This window comes from Panthera uncia, assembly GCF_023721935.1.
Source record: "Panthera uncia isolate 11264 chromosome C1 unlocalized genomic scaffold, Puncia_PCG_1.0 HiC_scaffold_4, whole genome shotgun sequence".
Taxonomy (NCBI): domain Eukaryota; kingdom Metazoa; phylum Chordata; class Mammalia; order Carnivora; family Felidae; genus Panthera; species Panthera uncia.
The window spans coordinates 100,408,160-100,436,108 of record NW_026057585.1 but is presented as its reverse complement, the minus strand read 5'-3'; the positions used below and the strand labels follow the sequence as shown (position 1 = coordinate 100,436,108).

Genomic DNA, 27,949 nt, shown 5'->3' with positions numbered 1-27,949 from the left:
CTATGCCTTGGGTTATACGCGAGGAACCTTTCTGAACTTCATGGCCTCTTCCAGGATCCTCCTTTAAGGGCCCACTCCCCGCCCCAGGTCTGAGGTTTACCCCCTACAGACGGGGGTCTCCTCACCACCGGAGAGCCCACCTTCAGGAGGTGGGGGGAGCGAGGCAGGGGACCGGGTGAAGGGGTGGAGGCAGGGAGGCCAAACTGGCCGTGGGGCAGCACGTGGGGCTAGGACTCCCGTGCTCCTCATGCCCTGGGCTCAGCCTCCGCTTCCCGCTACTTGCCACCTTGTAACGATCGGAGACAAGAAAGGGCCTCAGAAGCTTTGCTCCAAGACCGTTCGCACAAGCCCTGGGCACCCCGGTCTGTCCTCTTCCTCCGTGGGCACGGGGGCAGCCCTCCGCTGCCCTGCCTCGCCTCTGCCTGAAGTCTCCCAAGACAGCAGTGGCAGGATGAAGACCAGGACACCGAGTGTATAGGAAATGGTTTTATTTCAAAAAGTATACATCGAAGGCATCCTAAAATCTCTCAACAGGATTCTGGACACCTAGGCCTATAGAACAAATAAATAGGCAAATCTGCCCCACCGTCTGGGGTTGGAACTAGATAGCTGGGACACTGAAAGGGGCGTGTCTTTTAGTACATAAGAGTCTCTGAAGTTATATAAATATAGAATACTTTATAGCAAATCAGCATTAAATATGAGTCACTGAATTTTCATAACTTAAACTGTCTCGTAGACTAAAAAGTTCTGTATATCCAAACACAGTCCCACCTCCAGCTGGCTTATCTCTGACCCTGGTCAGTGTATACACATTCCTAAGGTGGGGGCGGGGGGGGGTGTCCCCAGGCGAGAGCCCCCGCGGGGGGAAGCGGGGAGGGCTGGGCAGGGGAGCAGGTGCTGCCAAAGGGCCGTCCCTGACCGTGGACCCCCGGCTGCAGTCTGCAGGAACCCACTGCTGCTGAGGCTGCTGCTTCCCCTTCCCCGCCCTGGTGCTCCCGACAGAGGATGGGGCCCGGGTGGAGGAGACCCGCGTAGTTCTAGAGAGCGAGTGTGGAGGAGGACGTCACGGGTGCACACTGAACCAGCCAACCAACAGCTGCCAGTGGTGTGCCAGCTGGTCACGGTGAAGAACCAAGGGCAGGAACCCAGGACACGGGGCCCCCTGCCACAAGGGAGCGTCTGCAGGGAAGGCCAGGTGAAGGCCAGGGCGGTCGCTAGCCCTCAGCACGGACCAGGCCTGCTGTACGGTCCACAGAGGCTGGTTTTGTCAGAAAAACGTGTTTGCAGCGCCCCGTCCCGACAAAAAAGCGTTACACGATACCTCTCCCTGGAAGTCGCTGACCACGGGAAGTCCTTGACCCTGACAGAGCCCAGCCCCACTGGAGGGAGGTGGGGAGAGCTCCAGCAGCCTTGGCACCTCCTCACCCCACCTTCTCTGGCTGCCAAAGGGACCCTCCACGGAGGCGGCCCTCAGGAAGGGCGCCAAAGCCAAAGCCTTCCCCACGAGATCAAGGCCTGCACTCTTGCTCCGGGGGCGGGGTGGGGTGGTGGGGGTAGCTGCAGGTGACCTGTCAGCAGGCATCATGACACGTATCTGCGTGGCCTGTCCCCACACCGAGCGGGCAGGCCGCAGCTGCTGGCGCAGAGCTCCGTGCCTGGAGCACATCAGGGCTCCCTCGGTCCTGTGCAGCGCTGCCCTGCCCTCCCCGCTGCCACTGATAGGAGACAAGCCACTGTGGCAGGACACCCTCTACCTACAGAGACCAAAGGGCATGGAAAACCCCTGCGGAGTGAGCCTGCTGGGAAGGCACCAGAGCCAGGAGGAGGCAGCACCAGCCCCGAGGAGGTGAGGTCAGACCATCGCTGGGGGACAGGGGCAGCAAGTCCCGATCGAGGGGGAACACGCACCCCAGGAGGGGCGAAGGTGGGACCTGGGGCATGAAGGAGTCCCCCGGGGCCCAAGGGATCCCACGGCCAGGCCCGCCTGGCGGGGGAGCCCCAGGCAGGACCACCACCCGGCCGGCTGTCTGGCAGCGCCTGGCGCAGTGGGTGTGCGGGAGTGACCTGGTGAGTGACAATTGAGGGGATGGGAAGGGCTGGCTGTGGACCGGAGCTGCTCCTGCAACAGGTCTAACCAGACAGTGACGGCATATGGCAGAGAAGGTGGGGGCCCCAGGCAACAGCTCTTTAGGCCGCAAGACTTCCTCCCCCAGAACAACCCTTGCCATCTGGCCAAAGAAAGTGTTTAAAAAAGTGTTGTTTGTGAAGCGACAGCTAGAACTTTTCTTCTCCTGCTAAGAACACATCTCCAAGGCGGTTCACTGGGAAAGGCAACTCAACAAACATTTGCTTTCCAGCTTTCTAGTGAGGGAAATGCAAGCATCCTCCTCTTTGGAAGAAAGACATATCCAGCCAAGGGATCCTCGGGGACCTTGAGGAGACCAGACCACTCACTCCCCAGAGAAAACAGGGAACCGGGGACCCCTGAGCCGCAGTTTCCTGGGAGCTCCTCCCGCCACCCTCCCGGGGATGCCCCAGGCTTGGGAGGAGGGTGGCTCTCCCCCTGCCCTGCAGAGACCTTCAGCAATGGCACTGTAAGAGACTCTTTTCTGGCTGCGTCCCTGGCCACCCTACCCTTCTTCTAAGGAAGGGCCAGACTGCATTTACCTTGCAGCCAATCACGGGGGCCACCCTGTCCAGGGCTTCCTTTGGAAGCAGCGGGATTCTTTGTTCCTAGGGGAGAGAAGGGCATCCGCAACCATCGGCCTGGCTGGGCTTCAATGAGAAACTCCTAGGGCCTCCCAGGGAGGAGCCACGACCTTGCACCTGCAGGCTTTTGCCCTCTCGTGCATCCACCTGGGACGACAGTCCTGGAGGCCTCCAAGTCAGGTGGCAACACCAGCTGGTGGGGTAGGCGGATGGAGCACCCAGCATTTGCCTCAACCCAGGTTCACTGGAGACAGGGTTTACTCAGCACGTCCCTTGGGGCCCACTTCAAGGCCACACTCCCATCCAGTCACACTGCCCTGCGCCTGTGAGGCACGTTTTGGTGGGACATCCCAGCAGGTGTGAGGAGCCAGGCAGGCAGACCGCCTCCATCCAGGGAGCTGGCCCCTGGGATGTCCAGCACCGGACGTGGAGTTGGGGACCCCACTGCAGCCATTGTCTGCCAGATTCCCGATGCTCCAGGCCGGCAGAGCCCGCAGGCCTAGGAAAGCAGGCCTGGACCACTCTCAGACTCTCGTGGGAGGACTTGTCCCCGACAAGAGGCCGTCCTCTCTGACATGGAAGCAAGTAGGCATAGGCAGAGGCAGCATGAGGGATCACCTGCTAGAGCCAGAGCCCTGTGCTGGCAGGGAGGCAGCTCCCCAGCAGCTGTGAGTCCGGCTCTAAATGCACAGAGACTCTCCTGGGGTCACATCCTGAGGCTCACTCGGCGACCCAAGAGCCCAACTCCACCTGGTGAACCCAACCCGTCCTTGTGCACGAAGGAGGGGCTCACTGCCCCGCCCCAGACACGCTGTGTTACCTGCACCGAGGCCCTCCCCGGGCCAGGCCAGGGCTAGTGCAGCTCGTCAGGGTTCTGTGGCCGCCGGGGTCGGGCCACATCCATGTCACTGCTGCCACTGTCCAGCTCGAAGCCGCGCCCACCAGAGGGCACCTGGGGCATGAACTGGCGGAAGATGCTGACGCTGCCGTGCCAGAAGGTGGGCTCCGGGAGCCGTCCCACTATGCTCCATGCCCGAGTCTCTGGGTCATAGGCCTCCACCACGTCAGAGAGTTCAAACGTATTATCGTAACCACCTGAGACGTAGAGCTTCCCTCCAAGGACGGCCAGGCTGCCCCCCACGTGCACCTGCGGGTCAAGGGAGACAGGCAAGTGGAGGCCGGCAGCCAGGCCAGCGCAGAAACCCCACGGCCTCTCTCCATGGAGAAGGTGCCTGGGACCCTCGCCACTTCCTGGAGAAATGAGAGCGGCCCTCTGCACGCTCCCCAGGCCAGGCCAATGCCCTCCTCCACCCCGGCTCCAGAACCAGGGCCGGGGGTGGGGGGGTGCGCGCCACACGCCGTGCCTGGTTCCTACGGTGGCCGGGGGGCTGCTGAAGCAGCGACTCTCCCCGTGAGCAGCACCAGCCCTGGGGCGGGCCCGGCTGTCCTCCCGTCGTACAGGTGGGAAAGCAGTGCCTCACGTGGCTGACGGTGGCCGAGCCAGGACTTGACTCACATCTGGGCTCTGAACCACACCCCTGGACTTTCTCCTCTTGCCCAAATTTGCTGTAACGTGTAGGTCATCACGGGGAGAAGAGAAGTCCCATCTGCTAAGTGCAAATGTTAAACTGGGATGTTGTAAGTTGTGACAAATGCCATGCAGAGGTATCATGGGAGCAGGTCTGGGGACTTTAAGGAAGAAAAAAGATGTTGAGGAGATATACAACTACTAGGACTAAGGAGATTGCCCACGTGGCCAAATGCCACCGAGCCTTCCCAGCTCCATCACAGGGTCAGACTCAGCACCTCTCTTCTCGACAAGCAGAGGGGAGACACTCTGATCAGACAGTGGTAGCAGTGTCCTGCTCAGAGCACACAGTAGGCACTCAATAAATAACTGTATTCCCCAGGGTCAATCCCCAAAGACCTTCTGTCTGACTTCATTGCCTCCGCTGTCCCCTTGTTCACTCTGCTCCAGCCACCCTGGACTGTGAGGTTTGTTCTGCGACCATACCAGGCACACTCTGCCCCAGGGCCTTTGCATTTGCTGTCCCTCTGGGGAATATTCTTCTCCCTATGCTCTCTGGCTTATAGCAGGTACTCATCGAATGCTGGTCCGAATGGATGAACTCACTAAACTGTCTAACCCTGGGATTTATTTAAGGTCTCAGTGCCCCTGAAGTACAAACCGAGGGAAAACCCAGCCCTCTATTAAGTGCAATAACACCAGGAAAGGGCTCAGCACGGGCCCTGCCCACCAGGACCATCTCCCAAACACGTCATGACTACACTCTGGCCAGAAAACAGGACCAGCCTGTGCTACCAATGCCGACACAGCCGCATATTTACCTGATTCATAGATGGGATCTTGTCCCACTCGTTCTTTGTGGGATTATATACGTCCACCTCCGCAGAATCATCCCTGTGAATGGGAGGGGGGGGAACGTATCAGAGGCAGGAGGAAGCATCCTTGTGTGTAAAGAGCTGGAGAGAAGGGCCACGCAGGCCCCTCTCCTCTGGGAATGTCTCTGATGTCATGTGGAGTCCACAGGCCAGTGAGCCCTCATCCTGGTTTGTAGGGGCCAACTTCAGGCCCACACACCTATCCGGCCTGGGCTCTGAGGCCAGAACCAGACTTTACTTCTCAAACCTGAAGATCAAACACCTTCAGGTGCTTAACCACCCTACCCCCCCCCCCCCCCCCCCCACACACACGCTGCTCTACACCAGCACGGCCCCCCTGGCTGGCTCCAGATCTGAACTTCCCACATCCCTGCCCACCAGTCTCCTCTCCGTCTTCCGACCTGCACTTGTGTGTCTTCTCACAACAGCCTTCCACGGCCGACCAGGCCAGGCCAGCCCTCCTGCCCCCCTGCACTCCCTGACACTCCCTGACTATTCCTGGGCCCTCCCCACCGCTGTCAGCCCCCCAGTCTCCTCCTGCTCACTGCTGTGTCCTGGGTGCCCAGCAGGATAGGCACAGTCATAGGAAAGAAGGCACCAGCATTGCCCCTCCCTTTGGGGTCAGGATCCTTCCACCTTGTTTGACACGCTCTGGATCCCTGCAAGGAAAGGCTCAAAGGCACAGCCTTGAAAAGCACAGACACTAGCCCCAGATGGCAGTGAGAGTAAGGAGTCCGGGGTCAGCAGAGGGGCCAGTCAGTGAACATCTCAGGCCCCCAGAGCCTGCTCCGTACCTACTCCCCAACGTGACTGTTGTAGCGCAAAAGCAGTCACTGATGTTCGGAAACGGGCTGGCTGCATTCCAAAAAGACCTTATTTGTGGACAGAATTTGAATCTCGTGTAACTTTTCATACCACAAAATGCAGCTCCTGCTTTGGTTCCCCCCCCCCCCCCCCCCCAACGATTTCAAGGTGTAAAAACCAATCTTAGTTCGTGGCCCATATGAGGATGACAGTGCCAGAGGCCGTTGGGCTGCCCTCCCCCAGCACAGACGTATAAACTGTCAGGGCCTCAGCGATTGAGAGGCTGAGGCCTCCACCCAGTGCCTGGTGCCCCTGCAAACAGCAGCTTGTGGACAGGAGCTGCCCTGACAGGTGGCATTCGAGCAGGGCGTGACAGGGCTTACTAGACACGAGGCTTACTAGGCATGAAATGAGTGACTCTGGGACAAACGTGAAACTGCATCTGAACTAGACCCCAGGTCTTGCCCCCGCCACGCCCCTGGAGGTCAATCGGGACGCCTTTCCCCACCCTTCACTATCTCCACGTGGTTGGGGGCTGGGATTGGGCAGAGCTGAGCCCACCCCCCACCCCCAGCCTCCCATGGCTTAGCTGAACCCACACAAAGGCTCACACGGGGTGTGGGGGGTACCCTGATGCTCCCAGCTGCGGGGGCTTAGCAGCTGACAAGAGACCCCGACATGGATGAGGAAAGCACAGGGGGCCTTCTGTGGACAGGCTGGCCTTTTCACACGTCTTATTCTAGGACCACAGGGCGGGGAGGACATTCTCAAAGGCGCTCAACTTGGAACGGACTCCGAGGGGCTGAAGCCAAGGTTCTGGCACTCTTGAGAGAAGTATTTATAGCTGTCTCCACCCCCTCTCTGAAGACATCTACCTTGACTTGGGGGAGGGGGAGCTGGGCGAAGGGTCAGATGATGTTTTATAACAGGACCAGGAGCTGGCCGAGATTCCAGGGCTCTCTCTGAGCACTCCGGAGGTTTCCTGGCATACAATGATGTGCTACCTCTGCCCTGCATGTGCTCACCAAGAAAGCCTGGGAAGGAGCCTCTAGTCTGGGGGAGCAGAGTGGAGGGAGCAGACAAAGGCCAGGGCAGTTGAGGACGCAAGAGAAGGGCTGAGAAGCCAAGTGCATATGTCCTCTGAGGCTCCTAAGAGGGGACAGAGGAAACCACAGTACAGCTCTTACCCTTCCCTCCTGATCCCACAGCTTCAGACAGGCTCTAGGCCAGGAAGGGAGGAACTGGGACACACACCTACAAGTGCACATGAATGTACACACACACACACACACACACACACACACACACACACAGAGGCTGTGCACAGCAGACAGGAGCTCCTACTTCCCTGAACGCCTGCTGGCCCATCAGGAGGGGATATTTGGCTGTGGCAAGTCAAGACCCACAGATGCATGGTGACCCCCTGGCCACTCCACGTCTGCCCCATGCTCCCAAGGCCACAGCCTGGCCCAGGGAGACCACGATATAGCAACACCGCACTGGGCCCTGGGCTGGGTGTCCTGGACTCAAACCCCATGCTGTCCCATAAATTCCTTACCCCTCTAAGCCTCTGCTGCCATCTATGAATTAGGGATGACAGTGGTGCCCATCTCGAGAGTCAGACAGTCATAGAGATGGACTCCTGCCCAGGAGGCAGACCACACCCAGCTCGGGGGCACTGACACGTGCTAACTATTGTCCTCATCATTCCCGCCAGACAGCTTTAGGGCCGGCTCCCTGCTAGGAGTGGTCCCTGGTCCGGAGTGGCTGTGGGATCCTTAGATCCCAGGGCCGTGGGCCCTTCCTGTGCCAGCTCAGGCGGGAAAGGCATAGATGGGACCTGCAGAGACATGTGCTGAATGCCCAAGTATTGCTTTAAACAGAGAGGGTGCAGGGCGCCTGGGTGGCTCAGTCGGTTGGGCGTCCGACTTCGGCTCAGGTCACAATCTCGCGGTATGGGAGTCTGAGCCCCTCGTCGGGCTCTGGGCTGATGGCTCGGAGTCTGGAGCCTGTTTCCGATTCTGTGTCTCCCTCTCTCTCTGCCCCTCCCCCGTTCATGCTCTGTCTCTCTGTCCCAAAAATAAATAAACGTTAAAAAAAAAAAAATTTTTAAACAGAGAGGGTGGGGCGCCTGGGTGGCTTAGTCGGTTAAGCATCCAACTTCAGCTCAGGTTACAATCTCACGGTCTGTGAGTTCGAACCCCACGTTGGGCTCTGTGCTGACAGCTCAGAGCCTGGAGCCTACTTCCAATTCTGTGTCTCCCTCGCTCTCTGCCCCTCCCCCCGCTCACACACTCTCTCTCAAAAACAAGTAAACATTAAAAATAATAAACAGAGGGGGTGGAGCTGATCCCCCCACCCCCGGCTCTTGCACCCGGCGGCAGGGTGAAGACACACTGCTGGGTGAGCAAAGGGTCCCTCTGACGAAGCAACACTTCCCCAAAGACCCAAAGTCTCCAAAAAGCCCTCCCCTAGTCTTTTTTTTTTTTAAATGTTTATTTATTTTGAGAGTGCAATCAGGGGATGGGCAGAGAGAGAGGGAGACAGAGAATCCCAAGCAGGCTCCACGCTGTCAGCGCAGAGCCCGATGTGGGGCTTGATTGGGACCTGAGCCAAAACCAAGAGTCGGACGCCCAACCGCCTGAGCCACCCACATGCCCCTCCTCTAGTCTTCTTAAGATGCAAAGCCCCTCCTATGTAGGACAGATTCCTTTCTTAATAAATGCCACATGAGAACCACCAGGGTCTATACAGCGGGATCCTCAGGGTGGAAGACAGGCAAAGCAACACGTGGTTTAGCTTCTAGAATCTCAGACAGCTCTCTAAAAGGCCCTAACTCCACTCAATCCATAATCCAAGGATCTAACTCCATCAGTTAGGATCCCTTGATCAAGAAAACCTAGAAGCCCACAGAAACTGTTCTAACAGGTTAGAAAGACCTAGCCTCGGATGCCAGCTTGGCCTGCCTCCTCATCTATGAAATGCGAGCACAGTGATGACGCGCTTTAGCACGGGGCCTGGTAAGAAAGGCTGCGGAGGGGCCTCGGCTTCAGGATACTCACCTGATGAAGTACATAAGTCCGTTCAGAGTCACCGTCTTGGGGGCAAAGGACCAGGGCGGGAGCGGGCCACAGTCCACCAGCGACCACAGGTCCGTGTCCGGGTGGTAGCACTGCATCACCATGGTCTCCTTGCCGGCCAGCGAGCCGATGGCGTAGAGGCGGCCGCGGCAGGCGGTGGTGGAGCAGTTGTCCATGGGGTAGGTCATGGGCTGCAGGGCCTCCCAGGAGTCGGTGGTATGGTCGTAGCGCTCCGTGCTGTCCGCGGCCACCACGTACAGCAGCCCATCGAGCACGGAGGAGCTGTGGTACTCACGGGCCTTCAGCATGGGCGCCACCTCCGTCCACTCGTTCACGCTGGAATTGTACCTCCACACGCAGTCATAGAGCCGGGAGCCGTCAGACCCACCTGCCGGGACGTGCATCGCACAGGTCGGCCCGTGCAGACTCCGGGGTGAGGCACCCACGCGGGCCTCGATGAACTTCCCAGAGGGAGCCTCCCAGGGCAGGAAGTAGCCTCACTGGGTTTCAGCGTCAACACATGGCTTCTCTCACCAAAGCCCTGGCTAGAGGGGCTCCATGCCGGAAGGGGGGGGGGTGTGGCTGAGGCAGCGCAGGTGCCGACCGCCGCCCAGGGGTGTAAGAGCTTCCTGCCACAAGAACACCGCCAATCCGTGTGGGCCAAACAAGGGCCCTGGAGCCAGAATTCTAAGTAAACAGCAATCGCGGTCTGGACCCCCACAAACACTGTCCAACACCCCAACTGCACCAGGGCCTGGGTCTCAGAGCCAAAACTTCTGGGGGGCCACAAAGCAGGTGGCAGGGCACACAGGGCCTTGTTTGTGGAATTCTGGCCTTCTTGGGCAGCCGCAAACAAGGCAGGGCCAGGACAGGCCGATAGGAAATCTACCTCACACTGCAAGCAAGAGCCCAGCACGAAAAGAAACGCTATAGGGGGAATCCTGGGGATCCAGCTCTTGATTTAGGCACAAGTTACTGACATGTGCCTCATCCAGGGGAAAAAAAAAATAAATAAATAAATAAATCAAGTTCTTTCTACATTTCTTTCAAAAAAAGAGCCAACCACTCACTGCCCCCCGGGGTGCTGGCTGTAATCATAAGTTAAACCCAGAACATTAGAATTCCCACAGCCTGAAGGGATCCCCAGAATCCAGGGGCGGGGTCACATCCCCCCTCCCCAGAGCTGGCGCCACAGGGCAAAGCACGCATGACATCCTGTCTCACAGCCTTGAGCTTTTTAAAACACAAAGCTCTTACAAAGTGCACTCTGCCTGCTTTCTTCCTCCTAAAGGATAACTGCGTCCAAGGCAGCTGAAACCAGCTTTCTTGCCCCTGTGAAATTCCCTCCAGGCAGCTGTATGGAATGACCCAGCCACCTGTCTAACCCCAAAGGATTAGCTGCTCAGCTGAGACGTTTATGGAAGGGTGTGCAAAGTTGGGGCGAGTCTAACCAGTTCTGGGAGGGAGTGCACTGGCCAGACTTTCATGTGTTGGGAGGGCACACAGTTCCCAAACACAGGGCCGACCAACCCCAAACTGGAAAGCGACCAATTCCAGCATATTCCAGCAAACGCTGGAACAGAGCAGCAGGCCAAGAGCTGAGCACGTCCTTAACCCAAGATTTCTCCACTCACAAACTGGTGGTGTGTGTGGGGCTGAGGGGTGGGAACACCAGAGCTCAGAGCTGGTGTTCTCCTGAAGGTGCCACGCGGGGCACAGCCTCAGTTCACCGACTGATAACAGCCTTCCGCAGGGCCCAGGGCTGCTTGCCGAGTCGGGTTCTTTCCTTATATAGCTGTCACAGAGACCGCCCCTCCTCACCCCAGGGAAGGAGGTAGCCCCATGTCTGAACTGGGATTTATCTTTAATGAAAAATGTGGGAGATGCCCAGGACCGGGGCAGGATGGGACCCGCCCAGCATGACTCGGCAGTGTTTTGGGGTTTGAGCCAAGTAACTGGAAGAAAACCTCTTAGCATGTGACCATGTTTACAGTCGCTGACTAGGGAGCAGCCTAAACACCATGTGACCCCCCAGCGCCCAGCCTAGGTGCAAGCTTGAGGGAACCCTGTCACTGGTGACAAAATGAGCTTGTCAAAAGGCCTGTGGGGCTCAGCTGTGTGGGGGAAATCCCCAGGACGGGAAATGGGTGTCTCATCGAGTGCCAGTCCCCCTCCTGTCCCTGGATTCCTTAGGGAGAAGAAGAAAGCGCCCATTGTGCGGGGTGAATGCCCCAGTATCCTCTAACCAAATGGGGGTGGGGGCACCTCCCGGGCAAGGAGTGGGCTCATCTGTCATCTAGGCTGCCTACCCTTCCCACCCCTACCCCCCAACATCGGGGAACACAGAGACCACAAGGAGCTGCTTGTCGCAGCTCACACAACGGACTTCCAGGTCGAAAGCACCAGCTCTGGAAGCGTACCCACTGGCCAAGAAGGGGCGGGGGAAGGGAAGGGGCGCTCGCACTGTGGGGCGGTTCTAGGGTTCCAGGTTCGGAAAACGCATTCTCCCAAGGCCGCAGGAGACTTAACACCCGGGGCCCTCCCGGCCGGCCCCCGGTCCCCTCCCGGCCGGCCCCCGGTCCCCTCACCCGTCACGTAGATGTCGTTGCCCAGCGCCACGATGCTGTAGCCCCCGCCCAGGTGGTCGGGGAACTCGGCCAGGTAGCGCCACTGGCCCGTCTGTGGGTTGTAGCAGTCGACGGTGACCAGCTCGTCGCAGTCCTGGTCGCAGCCACCCACGAGCACGAGGATCTCGGCGAGGCCGGTGGAGGGGCGCGGGCGCATGCGGGGGCAGGGCCCGCGGTCGTGGCGGTCGTAGCGCGCCGCCTGGAAGTCGCGCGCCTCGCGCAGCAGGCGCAGGCAGGGCGGGCAGCGCGCCACCAGCGGCTCGGCCTCGACGTGCGCCAGCAGGTAGAAGCGGCGCACGAAGGGCAGGCGCACCGCCTCCAGCAGCTGCGGCCAGTGCGCGGCGCGGCGCGGCGGGTCCGCGCGCACCCAGCGCAGCGCCAGCTGGTAGGCGGCCTCCTCCTTGGGCACGCACAGCCCGTCGTCGCGCAGGTAGCGCAGCAGGCGCGCCAGCGGCAGGCGCTCCAGCTGCTCGGGGCCCAGCTCGCCCACGTGGCGCAGGATGAAGCGCTGCGCCGCGCTCGCCAGCCCCGCGCAGCTGAAGGCCTCGGCGAAGTCCTGCATGTCCAGGCAGTTGGCCAGGTCGAGCTGCTGCTGCAGGAAGGCGCCGCACGCCTCCTTCACGGCCGGGAACTGCAGCAGGTCGGCGGCCCGCAGCAGCGGCTCGGCGTTGTCGCCGCTCACCGCCACGCGGCCCGTGTAGCTGAAGTCGAGCAGCAGCTGCAGCATGTCGGGCGGCACGCCGTGCAGTCGCACCCGCTCGGCGCGGCTCTCGCGCAGCTGCCCGGCGAACATGGCGCGGAAGTAGGGGCTGGCGGCCGCCAGCACGGCGCGGTGCGCGGGGAAGTCGCGCCCGCCCGCCGCCTCCAGCGTCACGTCCAGGAACTTGCGCTCGGCGCGGAGCTGGCTCAGGCCGCGCAGCAGACTCAGCGCGTGCGCGGGGTCCGAGAAGGGCAGCACGGCCAGGGGCGCCGGCCGCTCCATGGCGCCGTCGTTGGGGTAACTGGGGCGCGCCGCGGCCGGGGCCAGCGGGAGGAACGCCGCGCGTCCCGCGCCGCCGCTATAAGTACCGCCGGGCGCCGCGGCCTCGGGGGCGGGCCGGGAGGGGCGGGCCGTCGCTGGCCCCGCCCACTTAACCCCTCCGAGCCCGGCGCCGCCGCCCGCCCCATGCGCCCGAGGCTGAGTCACTACCGCCCGCCCGCGCCCTTACGGGGCTTCCCGCGGCCCCCCGCCCGAGCCGGGCCCGCCGGGCGACGTGTGTCCTCTCCGTCCGGGGTCGGGGGGCCTCCAGGGCCCGCCCACGACGCACCGGGCCGGGCTGCGGGGCCGAAGCCGGCGGGGGCGAGCTCGGCGCCCGGAACCCGAGCCACCCCTTTCGCGCCAGACTTCCCTACCCAGTCGGCGGCCCCTGAGCCCCTGGGCGGCTCGCTACAGTACCTTTTTCTTGTTTTGTTTTTATTTTGTTTTGAATTCCACTAGTTCCGAGGGTTGCTAGTTAACCGTATTGCCGGGCAGATCTCAAAAGACAGGATTTTTACAATTCAGGACTAAGGCTTGAACAAGTATAAGCTTTTTAGGTGACGTTTTTTCTTGGCGCACTTGTAAGTGACACGGGGCCAGACGCCAAGAATCTGCTCCACTGTGTTCCTGCAGGAGTTTCAAACTTGACTAACTCGGTCATTAACTTTCGTCAGCGTACAAGGCGCACTTCTGGTTGCCGATTCATAGAGACTCAGGCTCCAGAGCTGCCTTCTGAGGGCGCAGGCCCGCGCGGGCTCGACCCCCAGGCTCCTGGCCCCCTCTCCTGGAAATGGACGTGGGGAAGGCAGAAAACTTGAGGGTAGGAGACCGCCGTGAGAATGCAGAAGAACGTGCTATTAGGTTGAACAAAAGGCTCAAGTACCAGAAAATTATAATAATATAAATAATGTAAATAATTCCGGCGAAAGCAGCAGTTTTTCCTATTCCAGGAGAGGGGACACTAGGGGCCTGGGGACACTGCCTTTAGCTCAAGGTCAGACAGGGGACTGCCTTAAAAACCAGGGATGTGGGCGTTCAGGAACGTCACAGTCACTTGTGGGGTGACTGTGAAGAAAGGAATCTTCCTTATTGTGGTTCCCGTGAATACAATACCAGGACTCCACTTTCAACGTAACTAGGTGAAAAAAATTCCCTCCCTTGGAAGCCATGTTTTTGCTTTAGCAGACGCTTTGCTCGGTTTTAGAAAAGACTCCAGTCCTTTTGCTTCTCAGAAGAAACCTGGGTTTTTGTTATTTAGTAGCCCCCACCCATGCCCTGTGGGCCTCGCAGAAACATTCCTGGTGAACGCCTCACCCCCGCGCCCACGTGTGTCCCAGGGCGGGCCAGGCACCCGGGGGTTGCTGTCATTTCTTGGTTCCAGCTGAGTGGGCACAACCTTTGGAGAAGACATCTTGTTTTTCCTCCATCTCTGAAATGCGAACTGCAGGCTTTCTCTTGTACTTTGAATCTCATCATCTTGCCATGAGAATGTATCTGGTCCAAATTTCAGCATGGGAAGCACAGGCCTGAGTGAAAAAAAACATTCAGGTACCCAGGCGGCTGCGTGTTGCCCATAGATGGACTGTTCACACAGCTATTAACGGCAGCGGCAGCATTCCTGGGCCCAGGAGCCCGGCCAATAGCTTACTTGCACAGACTTTGTGACAAGAGAGTCTGAGTAGCCAGGAAGTGGGATGTTTGTAGGGAAAAGTACTACACTCCCTCTGGGTCAGAACTTGTCCACCTTGCAGAAAGCAAATCTTTCATAAATCAAATAATGTTGCTCTGGTGAAGGACGGAGTCCAGTTTTGTGTACTTAAACAAATCAGCCTTACTGTGAAGTCCTGAAGAAATAATGATGCGTATATTTATTGGAATAAGATATTCGTGCTACAGTGTCGAGCAAAAAATCCGATTACCCGTAGTATGGCCCAATGTGTTGTCAGTGTTCATATGCCCACAAAGCAATTGTGAAGGCAACATATTCTGAGTTGGCGAGGTTTCATTGTTTGTGCTTGCCTGTGTTTTTCTCTTTCTGTACTAGATAGACATACTCTGTTTGGTGAGATAATAGTTGAAAATACAACTAAGAATTCAGTTCTTGAGAAAAAAGGTGTATTATTAATATCCTGGACCTAAAAGGGGAGCATTCGAAGCCATGTGTACATATCTAAGGCAACATAGGAATGTGGTTAGAAAATAAAGGAACAGATTTAGACCCATCAGCTGTGTTTGGAAATTTGAATCACCCACTAACCCAGGCATGCTATCTAGCTCCTTTTCTCACTCATCTGATCAACCTTAAGAGTTCAAGGGGGGGGGGGGGGGAACCGGGGTGGTTCAGTTGGTTAATAGACTCTGTTTTGGCTCAGGTCATGATCCCAAGGTTGTGGGATGGAGCCCCGTGTTGGGCTCCACGCTGAGTGTGGAAACTGCTTAACAATCTCTTTCTGCCCCTCTCCCCTGCTGGCTCTCTTGAAATTAATTTTTTTTAATGTTTATTTATTATTATTATTTTTTTAATGTTTATTTATTTTTGAGACAGAGAGAGATAGAGCATGAATGGGGGAGGGTCAGAGAGAGAGGGAGACACAGAATCTGAAGCAGGCTCCAGGCTCTGAGCTGTCAGCACAGAGCCCGACGCAGGGCTCGAACTCACGGACCGTGAGATCATGACCTGAGCCGAAGTTGGACGCTTAGCCGACTGAGTCACCCAGGCGCCCAATGTTTATTTATTATCGAGACACAGAGCATGAGCATGGGAGGTACAGACAGAGGAGACACAGAATCCGAAGCAGGCTCCAGGCTCTGAGCTGTCAGCACAGAGCCCGACATGGGGCTCGAACTCACAAACTGGGAGACCATGACCTGAGGCAAAGTCAGATGCTTAACCGACTGAGCCACCCAGGGGCCCCTCTCTCAAAATTAATATAAAAAAAAAAAAGTTCAAGATGGGAAAGTGAGAAATTCATTCACTTAACTATGACAATATATGATCGAGCCAGCAAATTCTTCCAATGGCATTCCACATCTGGGCACGGTAGAAACACTAGTGTTCAGTGAGAAAGGTGTTAACGCTAGTCAACAACCCATAGTTTGGGGGGAAATGTTTGTATTTAAAGATTAAACTTCTGGGGGGAGGCTGCTGAGGCAGGGGACACAGAAAAAAAAATTAAATTTCAACCATGGAAGTTTTTAAAATTTACCTCTTCCAATATCATGAAAATGGTCTTTGTCTGAGAAAGTAATGTGATTTAACAAATAATGGTACCATTTCATTTCTAAAAATTTAAACTATGCAATTTTGATATTTAAATTCTAATTTCAGGCAGATGGGACAAGAGGTCATGGAGATCATTTTATAAAAGCCGGTTATCCTGGTTTTTTTTTTTCCTTCGAGAACATTTAGAAGCACATACTTACACATTTATACCATTAAAAAGAGAGTATGCCTTTTCTCCTATTGTACACCCAATTCTTTACTGATTCTGAACCATCTCAAGTGTGATTTGTAATGAACTTACTAAACTTTCCTTTAAGGAACGCTATAATATTCTCTATTTATTAAGTATGTTATTATAAGTAGATGAGATACAGTAGGTAAAAACGTTTATTTTTATTATTAGTTTTTTAATGTTTATTCTTGAGAGAGAGAGAGAGAGCTCGAGAGCGGATGCCTATGAGTTGGGGAGGGGTAAGAGAGAGAGGGAGACACAGAATCTGAAGCAGGCTCCAGGCTCTGAGCTGTCAGCACAGAGCCCCACAAGGGGCTCAAACTCACGAAACCTGAGATCATGACCTGAGCTGAAGTCAGAGGCTTAGCCAACTGAGCCACCCAGGTGCCCCTGTAGGCAAAAACTTACGAACAATATCCAGCACAGTGTTAGCTATGAATCCTTGTATGAGAAGTTCATTTGACTTATTTGTGCATAAGTTATTTCCCTCGCTATATAAAGAGGTGACAATACATGGTATAAAAATTATTTATTAATGATTTAAGATTATTCACATGTATATATTCATACAGTGATCAAGGTACTAAAAGTTAAAAACAAGATGATTTTGAGGAAGTTTTACTTTTTTTTTGGTCTCTTGGAGATGGAAGTCAGAAAAATCAGAAAACGGGATGGGAAAGATCCACACGAATTCCTAAGAATATTCTATTAAAGCTGAACCACCAAAAAGTCATTCTGGGAGAAAGAAACCTCTGGTTATGTTCATACCCACACTCCGGTACTGAGTTATAATGGTAGGCAGAAAGCTTTCCAGAATGTTCCCTAATGAATGTGGTATAGCCGTGAGATTTAGAAAGGTGAAGCTATATTTGGTAACCCAATTAAAATAACTACATTCTCAAGTTACTTACTGGGAAACTATGGTATTCTTAGTATTTTAAAACTTGTCACAACCTGTGCTAGCGTTGGCTTTTTTCTTCCTCTTTTCCAAATAACTGTAATAATCAGCAGGTATAATAATAATTTTTTTTTTCCCCTAAAGGCAGAAAACAAGGAATCACAGCCTCCAAGTATCTGGCTACTGTGGCTAATGCTCTTGCATTAATCCTTGAATTCCAAATTTGTCCCCTGGAGCCCAGGAATAGTACCAGGACACCTGAGAAATAAACTAGACAAACCAACTACATTACTTCAATGTTTGTGCTTGCCTATATTTTCTGCCTTTTTGTACTAAATACACATAATCTGTGTATTGATGAGATCATGCAAGTACATATTATGCTACTGACTTTGGGTCAATTATTGGTATTATAATCCTTCCTTGAGTCTAGGGAAGGGACGGTAAATATTCATGTCTAAACCTCCTCCAGAGGGCCAAACTTCTAAGAGGAATCAAAGGAAGGAGACCAAGAAGACCCTCCAGGAAGTTATTGGGAGTGGCAGGCGGGGAAACAAGCAGACATCAGAAAGTACTGGTCATATCTGTGTACCAAGAACTACTGTTTGTTAATAAGTTATTCAAGAAGTATCTATCGAACACCTATTCTGAGCAAGAATGATCCCTGTTACATGACACAATTCAGGTTTGGAATTTTCTTTCCTTAATGTGTCTGAGTGATTCCATTCAATATAGATCCCTGAATTCTAGGCTTTTGTCATCAAGGCCATTATTATTACCAACAAGTTCTTCACTTCCAATTTCTTAATAGGAGAAGGATTTAATTAACATTTACTCTATGAATTTACTATGGGAATAATTAGCAGTTAAAAAAATTCCCTTTTCATTTACTTGGACTTCACCTCCAATTAATACTCTTTTTGGCATTTACACTTTTTAAACCAACAAAAGAATAATATCCCTTCCTGGCCCTTTTTAAAATTTTTTAGGTGTTTATTTACATTTGAGAGAGAGAGAGTGGGGAGGGGCAGAAAGCAAGGGAGACAGAGAATCCCAGGCAGGCTCCATGCTGTCAGTGCAGAGCCCCATGCAGGGCTCCAACTAAAAATGGTGAGATGGTGACCCGAGCGGAAATCAAGAGTCAGACTGAGCCACCCAGGAGCCCCGGTCTTTTCTTATTCAGGCAAAACAGGTTGCTGCTGGTAATCTGACCCTGGGCAACACTGGCTAACCTCAGGACATTTGCTCTGGCCATAGTGATCAGTTAGCATTCTAAATCCTGCTAAATCACCTGAATGTGACAACTGGGTAAGAAGCTGTTGATGATGTTTCCACAGGCCAAGTTCAATGTCTGTTTTTATTTTTATTTTTATTATTATTATTTTTTAAATTTTTTAATGTTTATTATTTTGAAAGACAGAGAGACAGAGCATGAGCATGGGAGGGGCAGAGAGGGAAGGAGACACAGAATCTGAAGCAAGCTCCAGGCTCTGAGCTGTCAGCAAATAGCCTGATGTGGGGCTTGAACTCACAGACCTTGAGATCATGACCTGAACCGAAGTCGGATGCTTAACTGACTGAGCCACCCAGGTGCCCCTCAATGTCTGTTTTTAATCTAACTTTCTAGATCACCTCATTTTGTTATCGCCGCTGTGGCTCTCTCCAATCTGGGAAGACATTGCTGAAATTACATTAAAAAATAACAGCAAAAAGAGTAAACTATCATTTTTTGAGAAAGGAACTGTGATAACAATTTTAGAATTTAGGAAACTGTGGTTCAGAAAAGCATTTCTAAGACAAACCCCGCTCCTTTAACTACTAGTTTCCTTCGGAATTATTTTAACAATCTCAATAGTGATAGTCAACCAACATAGCATTCACTCCCTCAGAAATAACCTCCAAGAGATTCTTCCAATCATCTTTTTCGATTTAGTGAGTCCAGGAGTCGTTTTTGTGATTCAAATTAAAAATTTTATGTCACTCCTCTTTAGCACAGTTCCTTTGTCTTCGAAGCTACCAAACATGTTACTGAATCATCTATAGGCTTTTTTCTTTTAAATGCTTATCAAAAATGTTCAAGAACGATCAGGCCTCCCCTGGTAATTTTATCAGAGCGGTTAATTTTCAACTAAGTGTTCAGAGTCAATCAACCTTCAACATATAAAGTTGCAAAATACTCAGCGGTCCAGAGTTTAAACACCGCAAACTTCTCAATTAAATATCAATAAAATCAATGTCAATACCAAACATCTTTACTAGGTTTCTCCCTCACCCACTGTTGTAATCCTGTGAGAATATATTCAGAAGATAATGCCATTAAAGTAAGAAAGCAGGGGCAGTCCCAAGAATGAGGCAGAGAGGAAAAAAGAAAAAAAAAAAATCTAATTTAAGGCTAACATCTTCCAAAACATCGATGATGCCAGCACAGTTTCTAAAAACGCAGTAACTCGGCACCCCAAAGTGGATCCTACAGACACCAGGAGGTCCTCGGTCCCGCCGCCCCAGGACCCGTGGGACAGGAGGAGTGGGCCAGAATACCCCCACCGCGAAAACAAGTTCGCACCGCCGACCCGAGCCCAGGGGCGGCCGCGACGTCAGCGCCCGTCGCCCCCACCGCCCCCAGTCCCGCCCGGGCCGCGGGGACCACGGTCCCACAAAGGGGCCCGAACCCCAAGTCCAAAAGGAGACGCCAGTCGCCGCCCCCGCCCTCCTGGTCCAAAGCCGTCAGCCCCGCCCCCACCCGCCGAGGCGACCCCCGCCCCCGCGGAGACCGCGGCGCTACCGCTCGCGCCGCCCCTCCCCCACCGCCGAGCCGGAGCAAGCCTCCGCACCTCCCCCGCTCCGGCAGCCTCAGGTCCCGGAGACACCGCCCCCAGAAACCGGGCAGTCGCCGCGGAGCTCTATGGGGGTTGTAGTCCGCGAGGAGGCCTTTGTGCGCCTTAGAGGCGGAGCTGGGACCACTACTCCCACAATGCCCCGCGCCCGCCCCCGCGCCTTTGGCTTCCCGTCGCCCACAGACTACATCTCCCGACAGCCCTCGCGGCTCTCCCGCCCTCCCTCCCGAGACACGAGCCGAACTGGGCGTCAGGTCGGGGAGCGGGTCGGGTTCCCGCTCGCCGCCGCCACCGCCCCCCGCAGCGACTCTCCCGCCTCTCCCGCCGCGCCGGCCGCAGGAGCTGCATCGCCAACTCTGCTCGGCCGTGGAGCCGCCGGCCCGGGAGCACAGAGCCCGGGACGCAACACGCCGAACCCCTCATCACCTCCAGCCGGGGCGACCCCTCCCGGGTCCGCCCTCGTTCTGCGCTGCCGCCGGAGCCCCCAGCCCTGAGCGGCTCCGCGGCCCGGCGCCCGCATCCCGGCCCCTGCACTCCCGTAGCCGCCGCCCCCCACCCTGAACATGGACTCCGACTCTTGCGCCGCCGCCTTCCACCCGGAGGTGAGTGAGGGCTGCGTCCGGATCGCCCCTGACCACCCCCACTCCAGTCCTGGCGCTCCCCGCAGCCGGACCCCCGCCGGCCCAGCGCCGCCCTCCCCTCCCCCGGCCTTCCCTCGTCGCCCCCTTGGGCGCTCAACCCCGCCCCCCACTCGGGCCCGCGCCCGGTCCTCCCAGCCGGCCCTCGCCTCGGCGTCCCTCCCGCGGGCGTCCGCGTCTTCCCGGCGCCCGCTTCCCTCGGGTCGCCGCGCCCACCCCTCCCCGGCCTCGCGTAGCCCCGGGACCTGTCTGCGCCCCCGGCCCCTCCCCGCCGGCTTGGCTTACTCCTTCCCCGCCCCCGGGGACTCGGTCCCAGCCGCCGCCTCGCGTTCCCGCTTCTCGGACGAGCCCCCTCCCCCCCCTCCCGGAGGGGCTCGCGGTCCCCCTCGGACCGGGACTCCGCTCCGCGCGCCCCCGCCTGCTCCCTTAATCCCCAGGGCCCGGTAGTCCGCGCCCCGCCCCCTGACTCCCGCGCGGCCCCCGCCCCCTCCGGCTCCGGGGGCCTACTCCTGCCGGGTCTCCACCCCCGCAAACACCCGAATCGAGCCCCCCACCCTCCGCGCGCTCTCCTCCCCCTCCGGGGCCCCCGCCCCCCGGCCGCGGGCTCTCTCGCCCCGCCCCGGCTCCCCCTCCTTCCGGGGATCAGCCCTCGGTTCTCCCGGGCGGCCCCTCCGGCGCCCCCGCCTCGGTCCCCTCTCGCTCCCGAGGTCCGCCGGGCTCGGGTGCGGGTCCCAGCTCGAGCGGGTGGGGGAGGCGGCGCCGGGCGCGTTGGCTCGTCGCGCTGCCGCCTTGGGGGTTCGCGGGGCCCACCAGCCCCGGACCCCGAATCCCGCCCGGCCTCCCGCGCCCCCTCCCCCGCGGGATGGGCCCCGCACCTTCCGGGGCCGAGTGTCGGCGGGGGGCGGCTTCCGCGGAGGGCGGGGAGGGGGCCGCACCGCCATCTGCTTTTCCTAAAGGCGGCGGGGCGGCGAGGCGGGCGGGCGCGGTGGGGGCGGCGCGGGTCCCTCCGCCCCGGGCCCGAGGGCGCCGCCGCCTTGCGCTCCGCGTCCAGGCCCCTGACCCACTTTTGCGCGTTCCCCGCCGAAATAAAAGTTCGCCCCGAGAGTTTGAGGGCCGAGGGCCGCGGCCCTCCCACCGTGGCCGGAGCGCGGGCGGTCAGTGCTTCCCGGGGATGGGGGCAGGGTCTCTGCGCTGCAGGAAATGCCGGGTACCTCTCTGAGGCCGGTGCTCCGCCGACCTGCGCGCCCCTCGGGTCCCAGCGGCGGGGTGGGGGGTGGGGGCGGAGGGGGAGGAGGGGGTCTGCTCGAACCAAGTTGAAAAAATAAGCGGAGCCTTCGGAAGGAAACCTGCGGGCGGCGCGCCGGTGCCGCGCCGCTTTCTGGGCCCTCCGTCCTGGGGAGGGGCTGGGCTGGGTCCAGGAACCCACCCCCCAGCTTCCTGTCCCGCTTTCACCCTAGCAGGGTAGGGGGTCCCTGGGTTCTGGAAATGGGAGCTGAGCACGTAAGGATGGGGTTGGGATGGGTGCTTAAATGCCTGAAGGAAATCTTGGTAAATAAGCTAGCCGAATAAACCAAAATAAAGGAGAGTTGTTTTGCTTTTTAGCAAATAAGGGTTTTCTTCCCGAGCTGCTCTTTTTCGGGGAGAAAACCCCTTCTTGTTTAAGGACGTTTCTAGATTGAATGGAGACAGGATACACAAGCCAAAATCCTCTAGTATTTCATCCAGTATTTCTTCTCCCTGCAAGTTAAGCCTAGCAAGAACGTTCCTGGTTTAATTTCTGAGTCGGGGAGCATTTGGGTGCTGGCCCCCTGGACGCTGGGTGTTGCAGCAGCGGAGGGCCGAGCGGAAGTGGCCTCTCCTGGAGGAGAGCGCCCAGGAGGAGGAGGAGTTCCTCCCTGGCTGGGGAGGGGTCAGACCTGAGTTGAGTTCTGAAGGGTAAGAAGTAGTTGACTTTGAAATCACTTAAAAATATTTGGATTACAGCTGCAGCTGGAGTTTATTTTCAAAATGGAAAATCTGTAGCAAAAACACAATTATTAGAGCTCCTGATAGGCCTGCAGACAGTGATAATGTTGGAAAATGCCACAGGAGCACAAGAAATAGATTCTTGTGCGTGTTATCTGCCCACCAGTGCCCCAGTGTTTGCCCTTGGCAAAACACCACAATACCCTTCTTTCAGTCTCCTGAGTACAGTGCTATTTCTCGGACCCAAACCTACCTTATCTTGTTTCTGGAGCGTTTGTAAATCTAGCCGTGTATTTTCAAGTGGTTGACAAGAACATCTCCAGCTGGCTTAGTTTTGTTTCTGTGGTTCCATCTCCAAGTGCCTACTTTCAAACACACCCCGTTTTCTCGCCTGCTAACAGGAGTGCTCCCCCAGTTACAAGAGGCGCAGGACTGTGGAGGATTTCAACAAATTCTGCACCTTTGTCTTGGCCTACGCTGGCTACATTCCTTATCCGAAGGAGGTAATCTTCAGGGCCACCCTTCTTGCTGGCAGTGAAGCCAGTGGCAGGGTGGGGGTCTGGAACGGGTGGGGTGGGGGGACTTCAGACAGCTGTCAGGTAGAAGTCTTTCTTGGAAACTTAGACCTGTCTGGGAGGTGGTTTCTAAAACTCGGATAGAAAACATAGGCTTGTCTAGAAATGATTTAATGAACTTTAAGCGTTCGCTTGCAAATAACATGTTTCACGTCCGCCCGCTCTGAATGTCCGGTGCGGATGCAGTGCCTATAGTGGCCGAGCGGCATTCTTGGTCTTTATGATCTATGAGACAGGTGCTGTTATTTGTCCCCATTTTAAAGACGAAGACGCTGGGGCACTCCTCGCCCTGGGTTCCAGGCTAATTACAGTGGCAGAGCCTGGGGTTCAGCCGGACGGTTAGGCCCGGTCTACACTGTTCTTCTGGTGAGCAGCTCTCCACTTGCTTTGCACGCCATGTTACAGTGTCTTCAGGGACTTGTGGCCCAAATCCCCTGTGTTTTAAGGGATTTCTTTTCTCCTTGCTAAGTAACTAACGGGCAGGACTGAGGACCACCATGGTCATGGTGTTCAGGTTTGTATTAGACAGGTCTCAAAAGAAAGGAAAGTTTATTAAGAGGTCAGAGTCCAGCATTGGCTTATCATTTCTGTTTGCCGTGGACGTGGATAAGTGTGTCTTTTGTACCACGCAGAATGTTGCCACTGTTTGTAAATAAAATGCTTGACTGGTCTGAAGGAACCACAGAGATTAGCTCATGGCTTTGGGGCCATGATTACCTACTTTGATTTTGCAGTATTTGGGGGGATGTCTCCAGTTTTGAAGAAGAGTGTCAGGAAACTCCCAAAACTAATTTAAATTCGCTTAATTAAAAAAAAAAAATACACCCCTTGGGAGCACAAACAGACAGGAGATATTACAATCGGGGAAAGATAAGGGGGTTTGAGAGGGTGTCCTTGGCACTTTTCTAGATACTTACTGGGCATCGAATGAGTTCCTGGCTCTGGTCCAGGGGCTGAGGGTTCAGCAAGAGGAGGTTTTCCTCCTCGGGGGTTAACGTTCTATCTGGAAGGTCACGGTAGAGTGCTCATGACACCATTCCTAAAGAGTACTGCCTGTGAGAGCCGAGAAGGCCACGGTTCTGATAGCCCTGGTCTGTGGGCCTGACCTGGCTGCGACACTCTGCCTGTGGCTAGCTCTTGTTGCCGGGGACCGGCCGAAACACTCGGACCCCACGCCTGTGCTTCTGTCCTTTCAGGAGCTCCCTTTGAGGAGCAGCCCCAGCCCTGCCAACAGCACCGCTGGTACCATCGACAGTGACGGCTGGGACGCTGGTTTCACCGACATGGCGTCCGCGGTACCCTTGCCGGTCTCTGACCGCTGCTTTGGCCACCTGCAGCCGAGCCTCCTGCAGCGAGCCAAGCCCAGTAACTTCTTGCTGGACAGAAAGAAAACGGACAAGCTGAAGAAGAAGAAGAAGAGGAAGCGGAGGGACAGTGATGTGCCTGTGAAGGAGGGGTACATGGGGAGCTTGCTGAAGCTGGAAGCCGCTGACCCATATGTAGAGACCCCCACAAGTCCCGCCCTGCAGGATATCCCCCAGGCTCCCGGCGACCCCTGCTCGGGCTGGGACTCTGACACTCCTTCCAGTGGATCTTGTGTCACGGTGTCACCCGATCAGGTCAAAGAAATAAAGACTGAAGGCAAACGGACTATTGTCCGGCAGGGAAAGCAGGTGGTGTTCCGGGACGAGGACAGCACCGGCAATGACGAGGACATAATGGTGGATTCGGGTGAGTGGTCCCCGGAGGAGTGCCACGCGAGTGGCTGGTGGTCCGAAGAGCAGGGGATGGAGGCAGGAGTTTTGGAACGGTCCCTTCCTGGCAGTGTGACAGCAGAGTGTGCCCCGCCATCTCTAGGGAGGAAGGGAGAAGAAGGTGGACACTGAGATGTTTAGGAAGTGGTGGGGGAGGGGGTGATTGCGGCCGGAGACAGCTGAGATTCCAGGACAGGCCTCCAAATACAAAAGCAATCTAGCTTCTAAGTCCACCTCTCGTGGTTAATTCCTGGTGCCGCACATTTCAGTGGCTTCGTTCACGCGTTTGCTCTGCTTTCAGAGAGGGGAGCACTGCCTAGGGCCCTGCCGGTCTGATAGCCCTGCCCTTAGTGCAAGTTGAAGTCCGTGCATTTGGTGCACATCAGGCTCGACTGCACTCAGCTGCCTGGACCCACTGGAGGAGTGGGTGGGATGGGGAGGGGTCGCAGGAAGGTTCTTCCCCTCCCCTTACATGTGTCTCCCTCCCCTTTTCAGATGACGACTCCTGGGACCTCGTCACCTGCTTCTGCATGAAACCGTTCGCCGGCCGCCCTATGATTGAGTGTAACGAGTGCCACACCTGGATTCACCTGTCCTGTGCGAAAATCCGGAAATCCAATGTTCCGGAAGTGTTTGTCTGCCAGAAGTGCCGGGACTCCAAGTTCGACATCCGCCGCTCCAACCGTTCTCGGATGGGCTCACGGAAACTGTTTCTGGACTGACTGTCGGTGCGCGAGGAGACCACGGGCGAGGAATCGGAAGGGACGATGGGCTTTTTGGCCCGTCTCTTAGTTGAGCACAGAACTCTCAGCTCTGGTGCGGGCAGACCCCTGCCATTCAGGTGCCTAAGCAAAAGGACAGGCTGTCCAAGGTATACCCTGTATATAGCCAGTGACTGAATAAAATCCTCGTTGGCCAAAGCTGCTGCCAGAGCCGTGTTCTCTGCAGTGGAGGTGGACTCAACACTCAAGTACAGTGGGTTTGGTTCAGCTGAAAAGGAGGGTACGTGGTAGTGGCGAACCCTTGCTGTCATTTTGTTAACAAGCTCCCTCCGTTGGGAACGGGTGCGAGCTGTTACCCGCTTCCGCTGTCTCGGGAGAGGAGATGTTCGGTTTCCCGGGCCTGTTAGTGAACAGCCATACGTGTAAGCTTTCTCTCGAGTGTAAGTCTTTGACCATAAGTGTCTGTACAGCAACCATCAAGCTGCCCCAACCTTCGTGGTCTGCCCTCTCTCCCTGCTGTGGTTGCTGCTGTCGTCCCCCCCCCCCCCCCACTGCTGGCTGCCAGCTAGAGTCCTCTGGTCTTGCTCTGGGAGGAGCCCTGGGGCGGGGGCCAGCTAACGATCCCTAGGTTTCCTTCTGTTTGTTAAAAGGGACAGTATGTGGCCGCTTCTCGGTGGAAAAGGGGTTGGTTGGGGGGGTTGAGGTGGCCCGTGTTCATAACTCAGTTTCCTGTTTTGCACGATGTAAAAAACCTGTCTTTTTGCACGATATAGCCAAAAGTATTGGCAGTTTTCTGCCTGGGTGCCCTTTTCGGTTGGTGGATGAGGTCCTGGGGTGCCCGGCAAGCTGTTCTCCAGCGAGAGGGCCCTTGGATTCGGTCCTCCTCTTTCCCTCACCTTACTCCAGTAGCAGCAGGAAGGTTAGGCAGTCACTGGGGAATGGTGTTCCTCTACATAATGAGGTAAGGAAAACTTGAGGGGAGGCCTCTCCTGTGGTTGATTCTCAGTATGCTCTCACACAGGCTGGCCCGCTGGTTTCACGGGGCAAGGTTAGGATTTGAAGCCTTTTTTTTTTTTTTTTTTTTTTTGGTTTGAATTGGTGTGTGAGTGATAGGGTAACACTGGTCTCCAGGAATATACCATCGGACGGTGCAGACTTCCTTAGATCTGAACCAGGACCCTGGACTGGGGAAACTCCTGTGCAGGCCAGCTCTGGAGAAGCCAGGGAGTTTGCGCCTGCAGCTCCACAGGGCCCTGCTCAAGGAAGGGCAGGGGACACTGGTGGCTCTGGGGCCTGGAGGGAGAGGAAGGCTTCCGCTTTCTCCGAAGTTGACAGTGCTCTTGAGCAGTTCAAACACTCTTCTCAAAAATGTTTTTTTCTGTAAATGGATGGGTGTGTTTTCATACACATTGTTTCTTGTGAAGCATGAAAAGGGAAGGATGCCCGACTTGGTGGGTCATACTTACATTTACAGTGGGGGTGGACCCCCCCAGTCTCTCTGTGGGGGGGGGGTTGTCTCTGTGTGGCACCCTTGTGTGGGGCCACCACGATCGGGGACTCTATTTGTATTCTCTCCCTTAGGCACAGTGGGGGGAGGTTGAACTCGAATTGGCTAATCAGAGCCCATTTTCTGTGCTAGTATCTTTCATGCTTCACCAGCCAACTGCCTTTTGTTTTGTTTTGTATTCTGTTGCGCATATTAACACAGAAATAGAAATAGTTTCTGAAACCGAGTTTATTGTGAAGATCCCCAAGGGGGAAGTTCTGCTGTAGAGAAAAATAGTGAGAAGCGGGCTTAGAACCAGCCTTCTCCCCAGACAGCTGTCTGGCTCTGATGAGGGCAAACGTCCAGGAAAAGTCGGAGAGGAATTTGCCAAAGATCTGCCCCATGACATTGCCTGTCCAGTGTCTTCACCATGAGAATAGCCAAAGTTCCAAAGTGTTTTTTTTTTTCTTTTTTTTAAAACTCCACAAAGTTTTAAAAGTGCATTTAAGAATACGTGTGATTTTACAGTGGGACTACCAGCCTGGGCGATTGCTGTGTTGCTTTTAGAAGGTTCAATGCCTGGTGACGCCTCTGGAAGGTACTTAATGCTCATTTTGATGTGTTTCCTTCATTTCCTTTTTGTTCTTTTAACAGATCGATCTATCCCTGTGGGTGGTGTCTAGGAAGTCAAGACACCTTGGTTTTTGTGTTAGATTGAGCTGGGCAGCTGCAATCAGCTTTATGCAAATTAGGCATGGCCCATCTAGGGGCTCCTGGTTGGTGGCTGATAAAGGGAGGGGAGGGAAAGATGTCACCCCAAAAGTAAGCCCCTCGCATTGGCATTGGCCAGGCCAGACACTTAACATCGTTTACATGGTTCTGTGTAATTATAAAGTTTATGTGTATAAAGCGAAGCTGTTTCTGTGAAACTGTATATTTTGTAAATAAATATATTGCTACTTTGAGGTTCCTGACTAG

At 55.6% G+C, this 27,949-nt stretch overlaps 2 protein-coding genes across 2 annotated transcripts; one reads left to right on the top strand and one right to left on the bottom strand.

The window, feature by feature from the left end:
* Positions 1 to 473: 473 nt before the first annotated feature.
* On the bottom strand, positions 474 to 14,932 carry KLHL21 (kelch like family member 21). Its single transcript, XM_049618183.1, has 4 exons — positions 11,588 to 14,932; positions 8,982 to 9,387; positions 5,062 to 5,134; positions 474 to 3,859 (listed from the first exon to the last, which is right to left on the bottom strand). Exons 1-4 carry the CDS (start codon positions 12,606 to 12,608, stop codon positions 3,566 to 3,568), a joined length of 1,794 nt encoding a protein of 597 aa, XP_049474140.1. The 5' UTR covers positions 12,609 to 14,932; the 3' UTR covers positions 474 to 3,565.
* Positions 14,933 to 20,041: 5,109 nt separating this feature from the next.
* On the top strand, positions 20,042 to 27,936 carry PHF13 (PHD finger protein 13). The gene is made up of 4 exons (XM_049618179.1): positions 20,042 to 20,433; positions 22,836 to 22,937; positions 24,206 to 24,740; positions 25,259 to 27,936. Exons 1-4 carry the CDS (start codon positions 20,395 to 20,397, stop codon positions 25,483 to 25,485), a joined length of 903 nt encoding a protein of 300 aa, XP_049474136.1. The 5' UTR covers positions 20,042 to 20,394; the 3' UTR covers positions 25,486 to 27,936.
* Positions 27,937 to 27,949: the final 13 nt, after the last annotated feature.